The sequence below is a fragment of the Anguilla anguilla genome, chromosome 14 (genome assembly GCF_013347855.1).
Source record: "Anguilla anguilla isolate fAngAng1 chromosome 14, fAngAng1.pri, whole genome shotgun sequence".
Lineage (NCBI taxonomy): Eukaryota > Metazoa > Chordata > Actinopteri > Anguilliformes > Anguillidae > Anguilla > Anguilla anguilla.
The window spans coordinates 25,471,289-25,495,713 of NC_049214.1; the positions used below are offsets into that span (position 1 = coordinate 25,471,289).

General features: G+C 47.2%; 2 protein-coding genes across 2 annotated transcripts in view; one reads left to right on the top strand and one right to left on the bottom strand.

Moving 5' to 3' along the window:
• r3hcc1 (R3H domain and coiled-coil containing 1) overlaps positions 1-11,725 on the top strand; it is a 13,053-nt gene extending 1,328 nt beyond the window's left edge. Inside the window, exons 3-10 of the mRNA XM_035391617.1 lie at positions 1,025-1,160; positions 2,542-2,682; positions 3,108-3,675; positions 3,982-4,154; positions 4,252-4,322; positions 5,409-5,504; positions 6,094-6,248; positions 9,881-11,725. Coding sequence (XP_035247508.1) covers positions 1,025-1,160; positions 2,542-2,682; positions 3,108-3,675; positions 3,982-4,154; positions 4,252-4,322; positions 5,409-5,504; positions 6,094-6,206 — 1,298 coding nt within the window. The 3' untranslated portion in view covers positions 6,207-6,248; positions 9,881-11,725. The remainder of the gene's footprint in view (positions 1-1,024; positions 1,161-2,541; positions 2,683-3,107; positions 3,676-3,981; positions 4,155-4,251; positions 4,323-5,408; positions 5,505-6,093; positions 6,249-9,880) is intronic.
• LOC118212648 (lysyl oxidase homolog 2B-like) overlaps positions 7,381-24,425 on the bottom strand; it is a 43,665-nt gene continuing 26,620 nt past the window's right edge. Inside the window, exons 6-14 of the mRNA XM_035390794.1 lie at positions 20,179-20,362; positions 18,476-18,627; positions 16,562-16,729; positions 14,639-14,804; positions 13,802-14,042; positions 13,113-13,228; positions 12,749-12,885; positions 12,129-12,240; positions 7,381-9,119 (exon numbers count right to left, since the gene is read on the bottom strand). Of these exons, the coding sequence (XP_035246685.1) occupies positions 9,049-9,119; positions 12,129-12,240; positions 12,749-12,885; positions 13,113-13,228; positions 13,802-14,042; positions 14,639-14,804; positions 16,562-16,729; positions 18,476-18,627; positions 20,179-20,362 (1,347 nt within the window). The 3' untranslated portion in view covers positions 7,381-9,048. The remainder of the gene's footprint in view (positions 9,120-12,128; positions 12,241-12,748; positions 12,886-13,112; positions 13,229-13,801; positions 14,043-14,638; positions 14,805-16,561; positions 16,730-18,475; positions 18,628-20,178; positions 20,363-24,425) is intronic.

Below are 24,425 nucleotides of genomic sequence, written 5' to 3' on the forward strand. Positions count from 1 at the left end.
GTGGTGGTCTCTCCATGTTATGCGGGCTAACGGCAGTAATTCAGGTTTGATAGCTAGGTGCTAGCAATCAGTCGCACCTACAGACTGTATTCCCCCAAGTAAACGTGCGAATTTGCTAATTTATCAGACTGCAGTGCAGGCTAGGTGACTCATGCATTGTCTGTAGATATGCATACTATAGCTACAGCAGCTGCAAGCTCAGATATCTCGACTACGTTGGCGACAACAGTTTCTACTATTTACAGCTTGTATGTTAGTATTATATGGCAATTCACAAATCCGAATAATTGTTTGAATATAGACTGAGTCAAAGTTACGGGGACCCGCAGGAACATGCATGACAATAATATAATTATGCCAGTCATCTCCTTTTCTCCTCAGAGCATCATATCCTTTTGTGGTGGCCCTAAGTTATCTAATGCAGGGCATATCGAACTCTCTTAGGTGGGACCCCTGTGTAGCCTCTATGTTGCTTGTTATTCCAACCACAGTTTTCTTCATTATAATAATGACAGTAATTATAATAATAATGGTAATAACAAGTAGTTTAATTTACAGTAGTGAAACAGTAGTTAGACAATGTGGGAGTGGGTTGTAGCTATGGCAAGTATCCCAAACCCTGCGTTTGGTGCAGGCATTGACATAGGACAGATGAGACATATCGCTGCAACAGGCCAACTGACAGCCCTACTCCCTAATCCCCCTGGGTGTGTCCCAATGCTCAAAAAATGTATCCTCCTTTTCCTCCACTACCACCTCGTCTCCTCCATGCCCCAGAAACCGATCTTTATGTCCTCCCTCCCTCCCTCCCACCAGTGCCCCAATATTGGAGGAGACTAGCGAAGCGCACACAACTGTATTGGTCAAGTGGCTTCAGACTCATCTCCTCCCCTCCTTTCCTCCACATACTTCCTGGTAGGAGATGAGTGGTAGTGGGGTAGCGGAGGAAAGGGGGCGAGGAGTGCAAAGTAATGTTATGTCGAACCGTATGTTAAACGGAGGCTGTGACCTTTGACCCCCGCAGGGCGAACCGCGGCCTGTACAGCCACCCTGGCGTTTTCTTGTGTTGATGGCTGCTACCTGCCGAAGCAAGAGAATGATTTTGTTCACACGGTCATCGAGGAGCTGGAGGCTTTCATACAGAGAGACCAACAGAAAAGGTGAGGTCTTCCGCAGTCTGTCTATCCTCATTCAGCCACAAACGACACATTCTGTGGGCAGGGTCAGACGCATGGAGCAACTGCGGTCTTTTACTGTACACAGAATTACATTTCACAGGTTACACTTTCCAGGAGATATCAAGTTTGGAAGAAATCTATCGTAGATCCCAGAATTCTGGGATGAAGTGGCTTGCTTTCAGTTACACAAAATATTATTTTCCTTTCATCTATCCTGAGCTGCTCAAGTTATTAGACTGTAGAGGGTGAGGAAGACCTGTAAGTGGGACAATTTAGTTGCACAATTTGCAATGTGCCTTTCTTGCTGTTCGATAGCATGTTCATTTTCTCCAATGTACAGTGCCCTCCAAATGTATGGTAACGATAGAGTAAAATTGGTTATTTTGATTATATACTTTTGTATTTAAAAGTAAATCAGAGCAATAAAGTCTAATACTTGGTTGCATAGCCCTTAAATGCAGTAATTGCATCGAGTCTACAAACCATTGACATCACCAAACATTTTATAACTTCTTAGAAAATGCCTTTCCAGGCCTAACAAGTCAACTTTGTTCCACAACCTTTCTGGCTTGTTTCTGTATTTTTCTGGTGAATTCTAAGGTGGCCTTTTGATTCTTGCTGCTGATGAGAGGCTTTCCTCTTTCAGTGTAGCCTCTATAATTCTGCTGTCAGAGTCTTCTGCTCACGGCGGCTTGTGATGCAGATGTGATCTGCAGCTGTCTTCCTTGGCCGACCTGTACGGTGTTTATTCTGGATTCCACCAGCCATTTATTTCTTTTTCAAGACTTTCGTTTGTACTTGATATACCCATTTTCTGTTCTGTCCTTTTTAATTAATTATTCTGGTCTGGCTCACCGATTAGTTGTTTTTCCGCCATAGTCAGCTCTCTGATCCTCATGATGATGTATGCCTTCTCACTCCAAATGCAATCGCCACAGATGAAAACGAAGTTAAAACCAAGGCTAAAACCAAGACTAATTGCTCATTTATGTGTGAACCGCCAACGCAAAAGGAAACACCTGAGCAAAAGTTCACACATGTCATCCGTTAACTTTATTTTACACAGCTGAAAATGGGGATTATCAACGCAAAAACAGCCATTTCTGTAAAATGGTGAAACATACGCATGTTAATTTAGGAAAAAATAACAAATTTCCCTCTACCGTTACCATTCTTTTGGAGGGTACTGCATATCTGTATATACTGTGTAGTGAAGGAGAGTGGGGTATCAGGGGTATATGTGTATACAGGGTTTATTGAAGGAGTGTTGGGTATCAGGGGTATATGTATGCACAGGGTTTATTGAAGGAGTGTGGGGTAGCCGTGGTGGGGGTGATGAATTCTGCCTTTCTGTGTTTCCCAGCATTCTGCTGTTCCCCGCTCTGCCAAGCCGACTTCGCTACCTGACTCACAAGACCGCGGAGAACTACCCCAGCCTCAGCACCTTCTCCGTGGGGGGGGCAGGGTGGAACCGCAGGGTGGTGGTGTGCTTCTCCCACCTCAGGTACCTAAACACCTCCCAGCACTACCCCCCCCCATCCCCCCCCCCCCTTCGCTGACAGGATGATGAAAAACACCCCTCCAAGCATCTACTGTGTATATAACCCCTTTCATGGTGGGGAGGGCAAGATTCGTGTCAGCCACCAACTGTGTGTTGGAAAAATAACATAGATTTAAGCAGACTGCAGTCTTGTTGGAATCCCTGTTTACTTTTAACTTCTGTCCGTCACAGCCAATATAACATAATGTCTCCCTTAGTCCCTATTTTCGTTGATTGATTTCAGTGCATACACTAATACAGTGACTTCCTGCTGGCCCTGCTGTTGTCTTTCACAAAGGGAAGTAAATCCTGTTGGTGAGGTCATGCAGTGAGACAGAGTGACTGTGCTTCCTGCCCTGAATGTGAGTTAAAATCCCATACACCCCTAGGGTACCCCCTCCAGAGGACGGCAGCGACACAGAGGGCAGGGTCTGCGAGCGGTCCCGGGTTCGAGGCGGGGGCATGGAGGGCGGCAAGGGCGAGCGAACGTCCGAGGCCAGGCAGACCCGCAGCCGGAGCCACCGACGCCCCGACAAGGCCATCTACGTCCCGCGCGCCATGAGGGAGAGGGCGGGGCGGGGCTCCCCGGCCCCGTCCACCCCACCGGCTCCGCCCCCCCGGCAGGCCCCGCCCACCCCGCCCGCCATCGGCTCCACCGGCTGCAGCCTGAGCCTCAGCGCCTCTGAGGAGTCCTGCCCCGACACCCCCGACGGGCCCGCCGCCCCCTCGGCCAATCAGGAGCCGGCGTCTGACGACCCCGACGAGTTGCCGGGCGACCCCGAGGACCTGCCCGGCGCAGCCGATGACTCTAGCCACTGGGAGCAGACCATGTCCTACTTCGTTGCCATGTCACTGGACGACCAATTGGACGACGGCAGCGGGAGCTTCAGTCCCACCCACCCTGATGCGCAGCAGCAGATGGAGGGAGAAAAGGATTCTGGGGATTATATCCAAGAGGTATGGGGCGGTGTGAGACAAGCAGGTACGATGACTTTAGTGAGGTAGGGACAAGGCTTACCTTCAGATTAATTATTTTTATATGGCATAGAGAAGCTCACTAATTTATAGATTTTCCTCAGTTGAATGGTGGCAATAAACAAAGTGATATCAGGATCAAGACAAATGAGGTCCTTTACCGTTGTGTGTTATTGGCTCAGATGTACTCCACCTCTGTGGTTACAGTGCGGTCAGCGACCATACTGTTTAATAGGGCCGTGCGTTCGTCCCCCGCTCACTGAGCATGCTCCTCTCGCCCCCCGCCAGATCGCGGCTCAGCTGACGGAGGCGGACTTCGCCATCGAGAGCGTCCACAGCGACTACTCCGGGTACGAGAGCCTGTGGATCGGACCCGGCGAGTTTTCCCACGTCATCGAGATCTACGACTTCCCCGCCGTCTTTAAAACCGACGACCTGCTGGACGCCTTTGCCGAATTCAGGTGAAGGTCACCACTGGGACACAACCCCCCACCCTAAAAAAAAAAAAAACCCAGCACCCATTCACTGGCTCTAACTCCCTTCCTCCCTCCCTCGCAGTGAGGGCGGTCTGAAGATCAAGTGGGTGGACAACACTCACGCCCTGGGCGTGTTCTCCGGCGAGTCTGCAGGTATGACCTTTGACATGGAGGTGAAAGGCCAGGCTGTTTGCCATTTTCTCTGACCAATGGGGAACTCACTAGACTTGTTGTAGAGTCCGAAAAATCAAGCATCACGTGGGCATTAATCGAGACGATGATCTTCAGAGTTAGCCTGCTAGCTAGCCAGGTCTGTTTGTCAGTTAAGAAAATGTGACTGTGAACAAACTCTGTTATTCAGCCCGTTGAAGTAACTTTCCCTATAAATGTGAATCCTATATTAGTATTGTGGAAATGTGTAGAATGGTAGGAGCGTCATACAGATGCATATATATGATTTATCATCGCGTTTGGATTTTCATCAGGATATGTTCTTGACTACCTAGATCCGGGGTCCGTAACAGGATTTTGTTCCAACTTCTGCTCTTATTTATTTAATTAGCTCCCATCAAATCTTGATCTGACATTTATGTAAGCACCAGCTACAGCTGCAGACTGCAAGTGTGCCCTAAGGATTTTACTGTTCTCAAGAACAGTAGTAAACCAACGTAGTCTATATAATAGCTCCAACATAGTAGCTGTCTGAAAACTGAAACTTAAGGTAGTTCGTTGGAACAAACCAGCACGCAGACCTTGCCTCCGGGAGTTGTGCACCCCTGACCTAGGCATTACTCATCAAGTATTCCAAAAACTATGACTCATTTTGTCTGTGAGAAATGGCTCACTTGTGGCGAGGGTGGAAAAAAGCCATCATTTCCCCCTATGAACCGGACCGCTACCTCCTCTGCATAATGGAATTCCCATGGACAGAAAACCCACTTGCATCCTCTTTTGAGTTCCTCCGTTCCAGAAGGATGAGTCTGCTTTTATCGTTAAATAAAGCGTTCAGATTTCCTTGGGAAAAGCAGAAGTCGGGCGCACGCTTGAACACTTTCCTGCTGTAGCTCGTGCTCTGCCAGGAGCGCCGTCCAGAGGCCATCTCCGCTCTCGCCTCCATTTGGCCTCTTGGTTCTGGTGTATCTGGGTAATGATGGCTTTTAGCGTGAAACTGCATCAGACGGATCGCTGGGGCTGCAGTGATTCTCAGGGTCACTCTGTTTGTGTGTTGCTTTGCTGCAGCTCTCCAGGCTCTCTGCATACAGCACCCCCTGCTGAAAGTGCGCACTCTGAATGAGGGCAGCAAGAAGTCCAAAGGGAAAGCACTGCGTCGGGCAGGTACGCACTCACGCAGATATATCACTGAAGTGATGGCTACTCATTTGACATTATTACTCTATGACACGCAAGAAATACTCTATTTGGAGAGATAGCGGACCTCCATATTCATTCTTTACCCTTGATAGATTATATCAAATGATGAATTACCGAGACTGTGCAACAGTGTGCATCTTTAAAGATAAAGAAAAATAATGATAAGGAAACAAATATTTTTACAAGAAAAATGGAAGGTTATGCAAAAAACAAACCTTGTACGTGCATGGGAGTGCACTTGCGTGTGTGTATATGCATGGGAGTGCATGTATGAGCACGCGAGTGCATTTGTGTGTGTGTATGTGCATGGGAGTGCATGTATGAGCACATGAGTGCATTTGTGTGCGTGTATGTGCATGTGAGTGCATGTATGAGCACGTGAGTGCATTTGTGTGCGTGTATGTGCATGTGAGTGCATGTATGAGCACGCGAGTGCATTTGTGTGCGTGTATGTGCATGGGAGTGCGTGTACGTCCATGTGGGCGGACTACTGAAATACATGTGGTATAGAGCTGTATACAGGCTGTGATTGATGTTATTTTATTTTTCCCAGAGTTCCTCCAGCCGGTGAAGGAGCGGCCGCGCACCGACACGGCAGTGGCCCGGCGGATGGTCTCCCGGGCGCTGGGCCTGCCGAAGCCCGCTCCGTGCGGCAAACGCTGCTGACCGCCGCTCCCGGACCGCCCTCCGACCGCTGCCCTGCCGCAGGTCAGTTTAACAGCTTTCTACTGCTGCGTCTGTAACCCACATCAGTCTCAACACCCTGTGAATTATTACTCATTATGTCTAACCCACATCGATCACCAGAGCCTGTGAATTATTACTCATTATGTCTAACCCACATTGATCACCAGACCCTATGAATTATTACTCATTTATTTCTAACCCACATCGATCACCAGAGCCTGTGAATTATTACTCATTATGTCTAACCCACATTGATCACCAGACCCTATGAATTATTACTTATTTATTTCTAACCCACATCGATCACCAGACCCTGTGAATTATTACTCATTATGTCTAACCCACATCGATCACCACAACCTGTAAATTATTACTCATTATGTCTAACCCACATCGATCACCAGAGCCTGTGAATTATTACTCATTATGTCTAACCCACATTGATCACCAGACCCTATGAATTATTACTCATTTATGTCTAACCCACATCGATCACCAGACCCTGTGAATTATTACTCATTATGTCTAACCCACATCGATCACCACAACCTGTAAATTATTACTCATTATGTCTAACCCACATCGATCACCACACCCTGTGAATTATTACTCGTTATGTCTAACCCACATCGATCACCAGACCCTGTGAATTATTACTCATTATTTATTAGGGATGCATTACATGGCAGCTCCTACTGTGTGACATTTGTTACAGAGAGCCAGCATTGCAGTGAGAAAGATGGTAGTGTGTGTACATTATGAGGGTCTGCGTTGGTTGGTCTGTCATCAATTGCTTACTTTCAGCCAATCAGGTAAGTGAGCTCTCAGCCAATCAAGCGGTGAGCTCATGAATATTATGAATAATATATCATGAATGTAACATTTTTCATTCAAATAACCTTCGTACTTATACTTTATAGATAGTTGGGAATTATTTTAAATTGCAGATATATCTGCTGGATGGGGACTTTAATGGTTCATTAATGGTGAATCAATGCTTTAATGGTTGGCCAAAAGCAAATCCGTAGTGGACAGTAGAGCTCCAGGAAGAGTTGGTTACCACTGATTTAAAAAGACAGTTGTCACGCTAAGATGCACAGTTTACGGTGATGTCAAGAGGGCAAGAGGGACAAGAAAGAAAGAGAGCCCCGAATCTGCTTGATTCCATACTTTAATTAAAGCCAACAGGCACAATATATTGGATATTAAGTCTCCCCTGTCAAGTACAGGCATCCCAAACAGCCAATCGGCTTGCAGTGTGCACCCTCAAATAAACAGAGAGTAGCCGTACGTTAGCACCATTACAATAAAATACAACAAAAAAAAAAGTACAACACACAGAAGAGCCAGACTTCTCTCATTCACAGACGGGGGCTTTGGTTACTCTGAACGAAAATAAAAAAATAAAAACCCAACCGCGATCCCTGACATTCACAACAATAAGTTACATATGCAAAAAAAAAAAATGCTAGCAGGAGAAAATCAAACCATTTACAAAATGCTTTTCTTTTTTTTTTTTTTTAAACAAAAACAAAATAAGCAGTCGTACGTTTCTACACACGTTCGGAGTTCCCTGTGTCGCAGCCTCGCAGTTAAGTCTTTGTGGATTTCGGCGTTTACAACGTGCTTAGGCTGTTATGCGCTCTTTTCACTCCGTAGTTACGCGCCGCGAGCTTTAAACATCTGAAGCTAAATACGGACGAAATTAAAGTACAGTAAAGTTTCTCAGAGTTTGTTCCATAGCAGTTTTCCAGATGAATGTGCCGTGAGGGAAAACGTAGGAGAAACTCCACGCCGGGTTACATGAATCTATTTTTTTTCTTTTCTCAATCGCTTGCATAACGCGGGGGCTGCAGTTAGCAAAAAAAAACGTCACGTAAAGAAAAGAACGAAAGATGTAAGGGCTGCAATACATTTCACCTGCATATTTTAATGTGTTACAGTACAAATGGGTGATTGTGATTGTGATTATGAAGCTTAGCAGTGGCCTTTCCCAGTATAACTCAGGAAACCTGTCGCTGTGAGGTATGTGAACGTGTCCCTGATACCAGAAGGGTTTGCATACCGTAGTATGTGAATAAAGTTGAGCCATTCCGTAAGTACACAGTTTCAACAGGGACAGAGTTTCTCTGTTCCAGAAGACACAAAGTCTGCTTTTACTGTTAACCTGTGTGTGTGTGTGTGTGTGTGTGTGTGTGTGTGTGTGTGTGTGTGTGTGTGTGTGTGTCAGCTCTGCGTATGTATGTTTAATGTGCAGGTGTGTGTAGAGGTCAAATTCAATTCCTTTCCATTAAAATCTTGCAGATTTAAACGTGTAGCTCAAAACCACTCTCGTCACTGCTAACTTTTTAAAAGTGCATTCAGTTCCCTTTTTACGTGTGAAGATATACAGATGGTGTTCTCTTCAAGCGTCTTGTCCGTAAAGCTGGAGCCAGTACCCTGCTGAGCCACTATGGGGCGCTAAACACATGCTTCAGTTTTTCACGCCGAAGTCGCAGCATTGCTGCAGCCTTCTGGGAGGCTAGGGGACAACATGGGGGTGGTTTTTTGTTTTTTTTTTTGGGGGGGGGGGGGGGGCTTTGGGGAGCCGGCGGCTGGTCCTGAGACTGAGTACTGGAAGGAGTAGTCCAGCAGCACTCAGGAGAGGGGGGGAGGAAGAGGGGGAAGGGAGAGTGAGAGAGAAAGAGAGAGAGAATGTGAAAGAGAGAGAGAGACTCTCTAGTGGTCGGTGGTTCTGGGGCCTCTGGGGCTGTGAGTGGAGTTGAGCCTCACATCCAGAACCTTCTTCCAATCCGTCTTTTTCTGTCAGCCTCTGCTTGCTTTACCTGAAGGACACCTGGTTGTTCACTAGGCCAGGGAAGGTGTCCTCGGTCTCCGAGCTTAGTGAGCCACCTTAGCAGGAGAGAGTAAAAATAGTTCTAATAATAATAATCCTGCCACCTGCAGATATAGATCATTTCAAATAATGCAAACAGGATTTCATCTGATTTATCTGAACTGAGAGATGTACCTGGCCCTATTCTAGAGTAAAATCTACTTTTGTCAGATTTTTTGTTTTTCTTTTGAGAAAAGAGCTACATAAAGTAAAAAATAATTTTGGTGCTAGCTACTATGCATGTGTAAGAATTATACAACTTTATGTACAGATGCTGAAGAAAAAAATGGAAAAACCTGGATATATGCAAAGCAGAAATCATACAGTGACCTCTCTTAATTGAATAACATCCCAGCACGCACAGGGTGATGTATAACATCCCAGCATGCATAGGATCATGGATAACATCCCAGCATGCACAGGGTCATGTATAACATCCCAGCATGCATAGGTCAATTATAACATCCCAGCATGCACAGGGTCATGTATAACATCCCAGCATGCACAGGGTCATGTATAACATCCCAGCATGCACAGGGTCATGTATAACATCCCAGCATGCACAGGGTCATGTATAACATCCCAGCATGCACAGGGTCATGGATAACATTATAGCGGCATCTGTGTGAGATCTCGACAGGCCTGATCAGCTATAATTACGGTTCGCATTAATGCAAGAACAGACCTCATTCAGTTTGAAAGGGTGGGCTGTTATTCAAATCTCTGGGCCTCTGCTCAACAACTAATTCTGTATGTTCTTGTTTCCTTATTTGGACAGGGAGAGCACAGGACCGGCGAGAGGTGGAGCGATTGCACTTCCGCGACGCCTGCCAGACACCCCAGCCTGGAGCGGTCAGCCGCGCAAGCCGTCTGCCCCCCCCCCCTCCCCCTCCCCACAAACCTTCCCCCCCCAAGCACTTGACCGTCCGCTCATTTCAGCGTTAAGCAAAGCAAATAAGGAAATAAACCCAAGAATTCATGCGGAGGCGGGGCTATGGAAGGGGCAGAGTTAATGAGTGGGTGGGTGTGGCTAACAGACAGGAAGAACATGGATTATCTTGTTTTTTTCCCCCTGCCTATACGCAGTGCAGGGGGTGTCCAATTCTGGGTGGGATGGGTTTGTGGAGGGGGTGGGGGGGAAGGTATTATGGGATGTTTCCAGTTCTCCACTCATAAGGCATTGAGAAGGTTGTGTAAAAATGTGTACGTCAGTGCGGACTGCTGTGTAGATAGCTGTTTAAATGTATAAATGTGCAGTAGTTAAATTTCCACTTTTAACTCCCATTTGATAAAATGGGATTGTTTCTCGGGAGAACCATGTTTTAATGCCTGAAACTGGTACAGTGCACTGGCCTCATGAAATGGGAGACTTGATTTAATATCCACGCCAGCACCTTTTGAGTTACGGCTCGTGCGATACGACGACAAGATTCTGCTGTCTCTCGCCAGTTAGCTGTATCGCTAGACCAGCATATATGCCCGAAAATAAAAACCTGTAAAAAATACAGACCGGAAAAAATAGCGCTGTTCATTTATTGATGATTGACAACCATATTTTAACTGCTGTTTTTTTAAAAAGTAAGGTTTAAGACAGTCAGGTTTAAGAAGGTGTGTGAAGTATCAGAACTATAGTTTCTTCTGTCTGCAGCAGACCTGGGTCAAATACGCATTTGTTTTGGATTCAAATACTTTTCTGTGCTCTGTTGATCTTGCCTGGTGTAACTGAGCCTGCCAGTATGACCAGAAGGTGGGGTTTTGCACTTTTTGAGAGTATTTCATTGGTTCCAATACGCCAGACAAGATCAGTAAAGTGTAGAAAAGTATTTTAATGCAAAACAAATACGTATTTGACCCAGGTCAGGTCTGCAGTAAGAACAGGTCACATATTACTCTCAAAGCCTTCCTCACACACCTTCTTTGCCACTACACTACATGTATGTGCGGGAATTGTTGTCTGAGGGCTGACTTAGCATCATGTGATATCGTGTGTGAAGTCCAGTTTGAGAAGAGTGTTTGTATTAAGTGTGTTAATGTCAAAGATGTTGGGACGTACCAGTGAAGGCAATCTGCCCGGCTCAAGAACATGCATGTCGTCTAAAGTTCAAACTGAGGAGAAGCCGCCATTCTGACTAACAGGTCAGCAATGTTAAGGCATGATCATCACTGTGCTAAGCACTGTCACTGGAATTGCTGTACATTGCGAAGTGGGTTTTTAAGCCATTAATTATTTTTTCCTAAAATAAACCAACAAGCTTATTTTAATTGTAGAATATGTATTTTTTATGTACATTACAGTAAAATGATCTGTGTTTTTTGTACAGTGAGTATTGCTTGTTGCTGGCAGTTCTAGTTCTCCAGTATTGTAAAGTCAGTGTTCCTGCAGAAGTGTTGCCGTGTTCTAGAATGCTGTTCCTGGGAGAGACTTGGGTGTGCTGTGTTCTAGAATGCTGTTGCCAGGAGATGTGTGCTGTGTTCTAGAATGCTGTTGCCAGGAGATGTGTGCTGTATTCTAGAATGCTGTTCCCAGAGAGACTGAACACAGGGTACTAAGTCTGAGTCCAGAAACCAATGTCCAGATGTTAGTGTTCAGTCAATAAATGTTAATATGGACTGTGTTTATAAATTGTATCAGTTGTATTTTTAGTTTCTGCGCTCATCCACCTTAAAATGGTCCGCTCCATTTTCTGCTATTCACACACTATTTTCTGCTCTGAATACTCTGAATATACTTTTTAAATTGTGTACATATTTTCAAACCATTTTGTGGTTACATTTTTTTTTAACCCCCTTGTAGATCAGTCAATAGCTTGAGCTGAGATGTATTGAATTCCTTAACCGTAACCTATTTTATTCTCATGACATAATTTGACTTTACGAAACAAAAAGTATGTAATCATATCTTTATGAGATATGTTATCAAATTTTTAGACGATAATCTAATCTAATTCAGATAGTCTAACTCCATGCAGAAGAAGTTCAGTTTTTGCAGTGCGTCAGAGGTTTGTTGATGAGTGGGCACGTCTCACCTATATGGCAGTTATAGGACCACACGCGGTAGCCGTCGTATCGACACCTGCACTTCATGACGTTGTTGGAGTAATCCGACTCCGCCACTTCGTAATTCGGGTTGATGATGACCTGCGAGAGAAAGGGGGGGAAGATTTTTGGAGTTTAGGATCAGAGCCCTCTGAACTGTGTGTACTGCTGACAGGGATAACTATTCCCAAAAACTAAACTTTTAGTCCTGTCTGCTCACGTGCTTCTATGCCCCAAAGACAGGGCAGTAACGGCAGAGTGAGGCTTCAGGTGACCCAAAGTGGGCGGAGCTATGATACCTTATGATGCCCACAATGTTGTGCTGTGGAAAGCAAAGACCTGATTTGCTGATGGAAGGGAGTCATTGGCTGCAGAATGGAGCTCAGCCCACCGTGGCATTCATAAACTCTCACTGAAATTTAGTGAAATTATTTTGTAATTGTTACAAATAATTTATCTTTTTTTTTTTGCATGCTTGCAAAATGCATTTTTGTGTTGCTCTTGCATTAACAACTGCAGCTGTCACTGAAAACTGTGTTTTACATGTCCGCTGAAAATCACAGAAATAACCATAATTTATAAATGAAACAAAAATGTAAGAAGTAGGTACCTGAAGGATATAGTCTCCAGGTTTGACGTCAGTGACATCGATCCACTGACAGTCGATGTCGTGTCTGTACGTATCCCAGCATCCTACAGTGATCCCTTGCTGGCCGTAGTTGGCGCAGGCGTACCTCTTGTAGATGCCTGTCAGGCACAGGGAAACAGAGCACAGAGAGTGAGCCTGGCGCCTCTTTCCAGGAACGAAAGAACAGGGTCCGGTTAGCATAAGCTTAACCTTAGGTTATGGTCAGTTCAGTGTTAGGCTAGTGCGATTGTATGACCAGATTAGCTCTAGGGTAATGTTATCTAGGTGGCTGGTATAGCGTCAGGTTAGCGCTGTTTTCGCAGCATCCCCAGGCCCGTCTGCACACCTTCGTCACATTCGCTGTCCTCCAGACAGAAGCTGGCTTTGTGTCCCTCTGCTACCTTGGAGCCGTTGAGACTGAGCAGGTCGTAGTGCGTGAACACCTCCATGCTGTGGTAGTGCCTGAAGAGGGAGACTTCAGTTAATGTCATATCACTGCTCTTTACTGTAATCATATTTTAAACAAACCTGACATTCCCCCTGGGGCAAATATAGTTACTCTGTTGTATTTGTTTGCCTCATAGAATCTGGTGATATAATTTGGAGGGAATGCTCCTTGTCAATATGTTACCTCAGAATGATAGAGCGCACTCTGTGACATCATAATTGGGAGCTGCTGCCTGAGGCTCTCGGTGACATCATAACTGGGGGCCGCTGCCTGAGGGGCTCAGTGACATCATAACTGGGGGCCGCTGCCTGAGGGGCTCAGTGACATCATAACTGGGGGCCGCTGCCTGAGGGGCTCAGTGACATCATAACTGGGGGCCGCTGCCTGAGGGGCTCAGTGACATCATAACTGGGGGCCGCTGCCTGAGGGGCTCAGTGACATCATAACTGGGGGCCGCTGCCTGAGGGGCTCAGTGACATCATAACTGGGGGCCGCTGCCTGAGGGGCTCAGTCACATCATAACTGGGGGCCGCTGCCTGAGGGGCTCAGTCACATCATAACTGGGGGCCGCTGCCTGAGGCACTTGCCTGTGGCACTCGTGCCAGATCCAGGAGTCGTGGCCGGCCTTGGGGCGGAAGTCGGCCTGGCCGTTGTTGTGGATCTGGGAGGAGAAGCGCAGCAGCCGGCGGTAGGAGTCGCTGCGGGTGGCGTCGGCCGTGCTGGACAGGCATTCCTCCTCGTGGGCGCACAGGAGCATGAACATGGGCCGGTCCTCCAGGTAGGTGGTCTGCTCCACCAGCTGCGGGTTCAGAACCAGGTCCGGAGCGGCTGCATGGGGAGGGGGGAGGGGGGAAAGCTCAGGACTAACGCCTCATTTCCCCAAACCCGCCCACAGAACCTGCTGTGCAGAGATTCTAAAAGAGTAAATGGAATTCAGCCCCCTTTCAGAAAAAAGAAAATAGTGTCTGTGTAAGTTCTGACACTGCTTTGACCTTCTCGTCTGCCTCCTCTTGCCTGCGGCTGCTTGTGCTTCATACCACAGAGAAAGGAGGAGAAGCTCCGAGCTGTCGGGACAGCTGTCACATTAATTCAGTATTGGTTGGCACACTTGACCACAGACATGGATGCAGCTGCTGCTATCAAAACATCCTTTAGGTGTCTCCCTCTCTTTGCCAGTGCGCAGGCACCGTACATGAAGTAAGAGTTTCCGGATCAGTCAGTGTGGGTATTTCAGGATGTCACTATTCCAAGTGGCCAGCATTGTGTATAGAGCAAACCAACAGAGACAGCATCACCAAAGTAAAACGTTTATTGAATTAAGAATAAAATTCTAACTCTCCATCTAATGTAAATGGGCTTCTGTTGACAGGGTGAGAACGGATGTAAATTAGGATACTGTGGATTAAGGGTGGGGAGGGTCTTACTTTCGGAGCAGGACACCCCCGCGGCAAAACGGCCGCCCCCCCGGGGGCAGTGCAGGTGCTGTCCGTGGTGCAGACAGTGCGACAGCGACATCTCCGTCCCAGAACACCTCACACCGCTCATCACCACGTCGTCCGCCGTCACGTCCCCCGGCCAGTACCACGTCTCCTAGAGGGGGAGCCGGGGAGAGAGCAGCACAGTTACATCACTGCGTTTCCTCTCCTGGGCAGTACCACGTCTCCTACAGGGGGAGCCGGGGAGAGAGCAGCACAGTTACATCACTGCGTTTCCTCTCCTGGGCAGTACCACGTCTCCTACAGGGGGAGCCGGGGAGAGAGCAGCACAGTTACATCACTGCGTTTCCTCTCCTGGGCAGTACCACGTCTTCTAGAGGGGGAGCCAGGGAGAGAACAGCGCAATTACATCACTGCATTTCCCCTCCTGGCCAGCACCAAGTCTCCTTGTGGGGGAGTCAGGGAGAGAACAGCGCAGTTACATCACTGTATTTCCTCTCCCCCTAGCCAGTACCACGTCTACTAGAGGGGGAGCCTGGGAAATAACAGTGTAATTACATCACTGTATTTCCTCTCCTGGCCAGTACCACAGAGAGGCAGGGATGCAGTCATAGGAGGGCCATGCTTTTTTGATCAATCCTTTTTGATATAGTAGATGGATAAACTTTGCTAGCCAGGTTAATCCATCCAGATGTTTTAAAGACTAATCCATTTGTGCATAATCTGGCAAAGTGCTGATTGAACATATCATCCCCACATATGAGCTAGAGGCACTGTAAGCCTGCTAACAGGTCCAGGTACTGGAAGTTCCATGATTCTACCACAAGGTGGTATAATACCAAAGCATATCCTCTAAGCGCTGCAGTGGTCTTGCTGAAAAAGTCTTTGGGATGCCAGATCATTGCTTTTCTTTATTGCTTTGTGATGTGGCATTACAGTTGTTCAGCACTGTATGTGAGAGATGGGGGGATGAGGGAGGCTTCTGTGTGTGTAGGCAAAGTACATTTTTACATTGAGATATTTAGTACACACTTATCCACAGTGACTTAAAAAAGTGTGCATGTAAAGTTTTAGACAAAGAGCAGAGACAATGCCAAGATATTACTCTCGTGTTTACCTATCTCAGTATAATAATAATGGTAGGAGTACAGCTCTCAAATCAGCAATGTCTGGGTGCACTGTCCTGTCTTAACCAAAAAGCACTGTTTCCTGTTTGAGTTTCTGTCCCAGCTGGGACCCTGGGTGTTGTGACTGAGATAAGCAGGCAGCTCCAGTAAAAATCACCAGCAGCAGAAGCAGTGTAGAACAGTGTAAAGATAGTAAAAGCAGGAACAACAGCATAATTAGCATATTTCCTGAAGGGACACATTGTGAATGGGAGCGTTGTGTGTGCCACTGCACCTAATCACGTTTAATGAGCCTATTACCCTCATCCCTACCCAACAGCCCCATTACAGGCCCTGTTTCCATCCTTTAAAACTCCCTCATTGTCCTCGGATGACTTTATTGAGTCATTCCTTCCGTTCAAGTCGTTCACAGGGACTTTCCAGCCCTGCAGGGGTAAAGGCTTCTTTAAAAGGACTCCGCAGTTATAAAGCCACGCCCCCCCCCCAAATAAATATTTTTTTAATAGCGAAAATACCGAGGAGGACACTGATGACTAAGACTGTGATAAACATCAAGCGTATAAACACAAGCACACGCGCACATAAACAAACGTGCACTCGCGTGCACAAACGCATGCACGTGCACGAACACGCTAGCATTCACATTTAGCATACAAAGACCTTAGGAACTGGGAAAGGTTTCAGGGTGAAAGGGAGGACGGGAGCGATCGAGGTTGGATGCGTGCGAAAGGTCAGGAAAGGGGGCGTGCGCTGGCGGCGAGGGCGTGGCCCAGGTGCGGCTCACCTGGAAGGCGTGGCTGGCGTAGCCCAGGCCCAGCTGTCTGCACACCACCATGGCCTCCGTGGTCCCCCAGCTGTCGCTGCACACCGTGCCCCAGACCAGCGTCCCGTTCTTCTCCGCCAGGACCTCCACGCGCCCCTCGGACGGGTTCCGACCCCCGCCCAGCCGCAGCTGTCGACCCACACAGAGACGCGGGCGCTCAGACGGGCCTCGGACCCCACGGCAGAGGCCTGATCCCCGCCCCGGCGGTTTTGGGTCTCGATAAGGGAAGCAGCTTGTTCTCGTTCCTCTTAATAAGCTCCGGTTTGACAGCCATAATCTCTGCGAACATTTTAATTGCAGCCCCAGAGAGAACCTCCACCCCAGCCAGGCCATAAATAATCTTTCCGTTGAAGTCAAGACTGGATTCAATAAATTATCCATCAAGTGGTTTGAAAGGAAACGTGTGAAGATGACTGTAAGCCAGTAACAGTGAATACAAGCAACAGATGGGTACACGTACACAAACACAACAGTAAACATTTCCGACAGACATTTAAACAAATATGAACCAGAAAATTGTTATAATAATGTAATAATTAATACTACAGAGCAGTGGATTTTCAGTCTGCTGAATTTTGCATTGTGCATTTGGTATTACTGTGATCTTATAATAATTTAAAAGCTGGAGCGTAGATTAACGTGTAGATTAACTAAGCGATGAGGATGTGTAGATTAACTCAGAGATGGGAATGTGTAGATTAACTCAGCGATGGGAATGTGTAGATTAACTCAGCGATGGGAATGTGTAGTTTAACTCAGCGATGAGAATGTGTAGATTAACTCAGCGATGAGAATGTGTAGTTTAACTCAGTGATGGGAATGTGTAGTTTAACTCAGCGATGAGAATGTGTAGTTTAACTCAGCGATGAGAATGTGTAGTTTAACTCAGTGATGGGAATGTGTAGTTTAACTCAGCGATGAGAGTGCTTATTGGCTGGGAAGCGGAGCGGGGCTGCTGAAAGCAGTAATATTTCCCTCGCGCTGCCGTTTGTGTCTTAAATAAACAACGCGGCTGGCCTCCACTAAAACACGCAGTTGTTCTTGGGAAACCTACGCGACCTTACAGCGGGGTTCGCCCTTCCGCACGCGTTCACGGCTGAGCAGATCTGCAAACCACTAAAGCAACAGATTCAGTTCTGCTCTGACTCATAAAGCGCTCCCCCTAACGCCGCTGTGCCAACCGAAGAGCACGTTTAACTTCAGTAATGTAGCACGCCCGTTGCTGTACATCACGGTGGCGCCTTTAGGGTGGAATGGTTATTCCATGGCATAGCGGGCACTGCAGGTTCTAGAGGTAACTTTATGGTGTAACGGTCATGATGAGGTGCAGCAGTCTGTGTAGGGCTCAGCAGTCTGTAGGGTGTAGCAGTCTGTAGGGTGGTGCAGTCTGTAGGATGCAGCAGTCTGCAGGGTGGTGCAGTCTGTATAGGGTAGTAGTCTGTAGTGTTTAGAAGTCTGTATGGTGGTGCAGTCTACAGGGTGTAGCAGTCTGTAGTGTTTAGCAGTCTGCAGGGTGTAGAAGTCTGTATAGGGTAGTAGTCTGCAGGGTGTAGCAGTCTGTAGTGTTTAGCAGTCTGTAGGATGGTGGAGTATGTTGGGTGTAGTAGTCTGTAGTGTTTAGAAGTCTGTATAGGGTAGTAGTCTGTAGGGTGGTGCAGTTTGTTTGGGTGTAGTAGTCTGTAGGGTGGTGCAGTCTGTAGTGTTTAGCAGTCTGTAGGGTGTAGCAGTCTGTAGGGTGGTGCAGTCTACAGGGTGTAGCAGTCTGTAGTGTTTAGCAGTCTGTATAGGGTAGTAGTCTCTAGGGTGGTGCAGTCTGTAGTGTTTAGCAGTCTGTAGGGTGGTGCAGTCAGCGTGGGTGCAGTGGCGCGCGCTCACCCGCTGATGGAAGCCCATGGCGGGCACGTTGCACCTCACGCCCGCGTCCTCCTCATGGCTGCAGCCCAGAGAGTCCCTGTTGAAGAAGCACTCTGTGACGGACTTCTCGAACCCGGAGCACTCCACCTCGTTCATGTGCACCGGGCCCATTCCTGCAGGGGAACAGGCAAAGCGTGTATAAAACCAAGTCATTAATCTCTACAATAAATTACCGTGTGATGATTTTGATTGTTGGGAGCACACCTGGTGGTGTGGCGCGCTTCAGATTGCTGTAGGGAGGGAGTTGGGGTTTGGACTAAGTGACACCGGATTTAAATCCACAGTAATAGAGGGAGTTGGGGTTTGAACAAACTGAAACAGCTTTTAAATCCACAGTAATGGAGGGAGTTAGGGTTTCGACTAAGTGAAACACGTTTTAAATCCACAGTGTGAGAAAGTTGGGGTTTGGACTAAGTGAGTTTGGACTTAGGTGGGAGTTGGGGTCTGGACTAAATGAAACGGGTTTTTAAATCCACAGTAATGGAGGGAGTTACGTGTTGGAGGCAGCGCAAGGGGCACACTGTTCCCTCTGGCACTGACGCAGAGACATATGCCGAACAGCTCTGTCGGCCTCACAGGAAGAGCGTTTATGGCGTGTTCTCCCAGTGAATGTCCCCTGGAAGCACTGCTGGTTACACGATTCAGATGGTTTCCAAGGCCATTTGAGGATTTATTCCAAGGAGCTCTCTTTTTTTGAGAACAAACATGTTGTTTTTCTCACTCTGCTTTGCAGTTATTTGTCTGTATTCTCTGACTGCCAGATGTCACTCACTGAAAGACCTGAGCAAAGGCCTACAAGCCCCCTCTCCACACACACTAAACACCCCCCCCCCCCCACCCCACCCCCCCAACACACACTCACAAACACACACCCCCCTCCCTTTCTACACACACACACACACACACGCACACACACTAAACACCCCCACCCCCCCAACACACACACTCACAAACACACACCCTTCCCCTTCCACACACACACACACACACTAAACCCCCCCCCCCCCACAACACACACACACTGGCCACACACCGCAGTCAGGCGCACACCTTCATGCTCTGTGTTCTGTGGCCGAGGCTAGCACAGACTGGCTCACAGGTGTCCGCTCTCTGCATATGGCTGGCAGGCGCTCTGTCTCGCCTGACGGCTGCTGGCTCACCCTCAGCCACAGCACATCCTCTCAGGCCTGCAGACTGGCCCTGTGACTCACAGTCTCACAGCCAGGAAGTGCAGGACTGCTGCTTAGTGATGCAGAACAACTGCTATCACGAGGCTGTCCATTCTGACCACAGAACACCACAACCATAGATAGAACCCTGTACCCATAGAACTCCCACCCCCACAGAACCCCACTATACCATGGCCTGGCCCCTCCCACCCCTGTTCATAAGCGCCATGTCATTTATGTAACGCACTAAAATACACTGTTAATTTCTCACCTTTCACACAAACGCCAAGTTTTCAAAATGCATTGTTCATTCTTAAAGAGACGGACAAGAGCCATCCTTCCCACCTTCTTGCTGGCAAGAACAGCACCTTCACGTAATCCTGAGGATGCGTTACAATTAAAAGAGTTACAGTTGAGCTCTTCCAGCCTGGACTCCCAAGAGAGACGCAAGAGGGGAGGGGGGGGGGGCGGGGTTAGACAGAGGGGCGGGGTTACCTTGTCCCAGCCGGCCCCCCGTCAGGGCCTCCTTGGCGGTGCCGAAGCCCAGCTCCCGGCACACCACGGTGGCCGACTGGATGCCCCAGTTGTCGTCGCAGACGGTGCCCCACTCGCCGCTCTTCAGCACCTCCACGCGCCCCTCCCCCACCAGGGCTCCGCCCTTCAGACGCACCAGCGGTTGCTGTGGAGACCGGAGCAGCGGGGTCAGTGCAGGGTCAGAGGGCGACTGGGAGTCAGAAGAGTGAGCTTGGACACCGTAAGTGGAGTTACAGTACCGTGACGTGTTTTAGGTTTATTGGAATTTCTAACGTAAACACCAGCTTACAAGGCATTTTTTAAAGGCCAAGGATACTTCTGTTTTGTTCAAATATTTAGTAAGTACTTAATATAAACATTTAGGCAGTCAGCAGATGCTCGTATCCAGAGCAGCTTACACAAGAGCAGACACGATGGTTTGGCCAAGGAGCAGAACTGATGCCAAATCTTCAGGATTAAAAGTAAGTTAAAGTAGCGATGTTAAAACATAATCTTACAACATTAGGCAAAGTGCCATAATGGTGCTAGAGGGAGATTCAGCATATAGCACTTTAAGTAGCGAATGAGTTTTATAATGTGTTTTATAGGGGTATAGCAACAGATGTAGCCCAGACAGGGCTTTGCAAAAGGAAACTCATTTCACTCTGAATGGCAGGCCAATCACAGAGCAGGAATGTGACTTCACGGTCAGGGGAGGGGCCAGGGGGTCAGACAGAGGAGAGGTAGGCAGTAAAAGCCAAGGAAAAAGTGACCTTTTGACCTCTGACCTCTGTGCTCACGGCAGGTGCAGCCCTGGCTACGAAATCACAGGAATGCTTTTAACTGTTAGAACAACAGCTTATGGGGGGTCACATTTTACTGATGTTTGGATAAGTGTGGGCGATCAATCTATTTTACAGTCACTATGTTTCACCCAGCAGGCCTTCAGCAGGTCAAATATAACTCCCAAATTAATCCTTCAAAGTCTCATGTGAGATGTGGTGTGCACATATTGTACAGTAGTTTAAATGCACAAGGCAAGGTGTATGTGTTCTCTAGCTCACCATGTGACCAAATCTCAAAATAAGGAAAGGCTATGTTTAACAGCCATGTATCTAAAAGCCAGAAATTTGAATATGAGCAGTAAACTGAATGATCTACCTTTGCTCTGAATACTGAGTCCACATGCAGTCTTATCTTCCCTTCTGCCAGTGTCATAGCAATGAATTCTCAGCACCCCCCCCCCCACCCCCCAAATATATTTTATTTTTAATTAAAAATAGTTCCGCCCCATATTGTGGCCCCCCCCCTCGGGCCTGGGCCCGGGGCAAAATGTCCCCATTGTCCCCCCCTATCTGCAGCCCTGCCTCCTGCTATAATGAGGAAAAATTGGTGAAATATCTCCACACAGAGAGCAGATCTCAGGGAACAGCACTGGATGGTCACGGAGTTCTGGAATATCACAAACCAAACATTTCATCACAGTAAATGTGTAACAGAATGTAATTTATAATGTGTAAAAATGAATTAGTCCCTATAAATCTTATTACACTTATTTTTGCTTTTGGGACAATCTGTGCAAAGTAATAAGTAGTGCCGATCTAATCTTTACCACCTGTACCACTCTAAAATGTTTATTCATGGTTTCGTTTAACAGCAAGTGTCAGTAGTGAGAACACTGTGCTGGGCTCTATAGTGTTCCCATTTTAGAAGCATTTGTTCCAGAAAATTGATGTGTGCTAACTGGAAAAATAATTTCAAAATAATTTAGGAGCACATCTACCGAATGTTTTCGACTTAGGTCCACATGTGCTCCTTGGAAAGAATGTTAGCGCAGAGCCCTGGAAGGGGATAGACAGCACTGTGCGGTTAATGTTGTTTTGTTCTTTCTTCAAAAATAAGAGTTTCAAGCCAACATAAGTTGGCTTTAGACGGACATCATAGCAGGGGAAACTGCCTGGCTGGACGCGCCAAGAACCTATAAATCTGCCTCGATTCTAAGAGCCACTGACTTGGCCCACGCTTCCTTCGCCTTACACTGAACACGCCGTGTTCCCAGAAAACCTGACATCCTGGAAGTGCATGCTGGATGAAAACCCGAGAGGTCGCCCAAAAAAGACACTAAAACGGCGCGAGCGCTCGGTACGCTCAGTTCTGAAGTGAGCGCGCAGGATCGGTGAAGCAGAGCATTTCCTGTGCGCACGGTTTCCATGGAGATCCCATTCCTATGGTGGGCTCGAGGGGAACCCCCTTCCCCCCAAGATCTAATGTACATGCCTGCCACACTGTGTAAAGCTACCGGACCCCAGACCACTGAATCAGTGTGGGGTTTACTCAGGACGGCCTTTCACTCTGGCTACATTCGATATTAATCCGGATTCTTCAGAATAATTTGTATTTTTCTGGATTGTTCAGAATTGTTCTGGACTGCTCAGAATGTACTTGTTCTGGAATAATAAGGATTGTTTAAAATTGTTATGGCATTACAGTGCAGTGTTTGGACAGTGGCAAAATATTAGTTGCTTTGGCTTTGTAGACAGCACATTGGCTTTGAAATAGAACAGTGAATATGAGGTTAAAGTGCAAACTGTCAGCTTCAATTTGAAAGTATTTACTGCACACAGCTGGCCAAGACATGGTTCACTTGAATACGGATGTAAATATACTCAAATTAAAGCCGACAGTCTGCTCTTTACCTCATAGTTATTGTTTCGTTTCAAACCCAGTGTGCTGTCTACAAAGCCAAAACAACTAAAACTGTGTCACTGGCCAAATATTTATGGACTGCACTGAATATGGATTGTTTTGAATTGTTCCACTTTGCTCAGATTTTTTTCTGGATTTCACAGTATTCTGATTCAGACCAGTGAATGTTTTCACTCTATTATTCATTAACGCGTATAGATGCGTGTTAGCTGTAGCCGTTCGAGTTAAATAGGTACAGTCATTAAGTAGCCGTGTTACATGAGCAGGTCAGTGAAGAAGACTTCCTCCGTTAAAGGCAAGGCAGACAGGAGAAGCTCGGATTCGCAACTCGCGCATAATGCTAACGGTGGAAATGATGTCAGCGGCGAATTCCTTGGCTGCGCGTCTCAATAAAATGTTTACTTGAACAGAAAAAATAAGCGTGAGTCTCTCCCGGGGTTGGAGAGGCGATTCGTCATCCAAGCGTAAACGGAACACATCGGCAGTTGGGCTGGAGAGGACGAATAAACGGCGGCGGTATTGTCACGAGAACTTCAGCAAGAAACTCTATAAACATGCGCGCAACTGAACGAGATATTTACAAAAGCCGACCGGACAGGCGTTTGACATACAGAAAGGGTTCATTGCAGAGTGAAGGGCAAGAATGTTTAAATAATGCATGTGGAAAAAATGCATGTGTGTGTGTGTGCGTGCGCATGCGTGTGTGCATGTGTGCGTGTGTATATGTCTGCAAGTCTGTGTGTGTGTGTACTGTAGGTTGGTATGTGTGTGCAAATGTGTGGTTTCTTGCATGTATTGAGAGGAAACCGTTGTGAGTGTGTATTTTGAGTGTATGCCTGTGTTTGTGTGTACACTGTGAGGTAAGTTGATGTAAGAGGTGAGAGGTAACATGCAGCAGACACAGGGCAGGCTATCCATACAGCACCTGTGTGAAATATTGCCACGCTTTTATTGGGATTGGCTTTCTTCATAAACTCACGTTTGTCCTGGCTAAATTCCCAACCTGGCTCTATCGAACTTGCCGCCTAATCATCCCCTGATTTAATTGGCTAAAAAATGTTCTCTCCCTCTCCACCTCAGCTAATGTGTGGTGAGCGTTCTGGCGCAAAATGGCTGCCGTGCATCACCCAGGTGGGTGCTACACATTGGTGGTGGGTGAGGTGAATTCCCACTTATCACTGTAAGCGTTCGTAAAAGTGCTATATAAATGCAATGATTCATTAATTAATTCATAACTGTGTCTCTTTCTCTCTTGTCTCTTGTAAAGATCTGAACTTCCTGTGTGTCTCCCTGTTTCATTTTACCTCACAGAGCTGTGAATTATCTTCCTCTTCCTGTTATTATCTGTGAATCTGGAGTTTGTGCCAGAAGCAGCGAGACGGCATGTTCTCGCCCTCAGGTAAACATGGCTGCACGCAGCTGGGCTGGTCATGGGTCTGACTGTGGTGTGTGTGTGTGTCTGTGTGTGTGTGTGTGTGTGTGTGCATGTCTGTGTGTGTATGTGCGAGAGAGTGTGTGTGTGT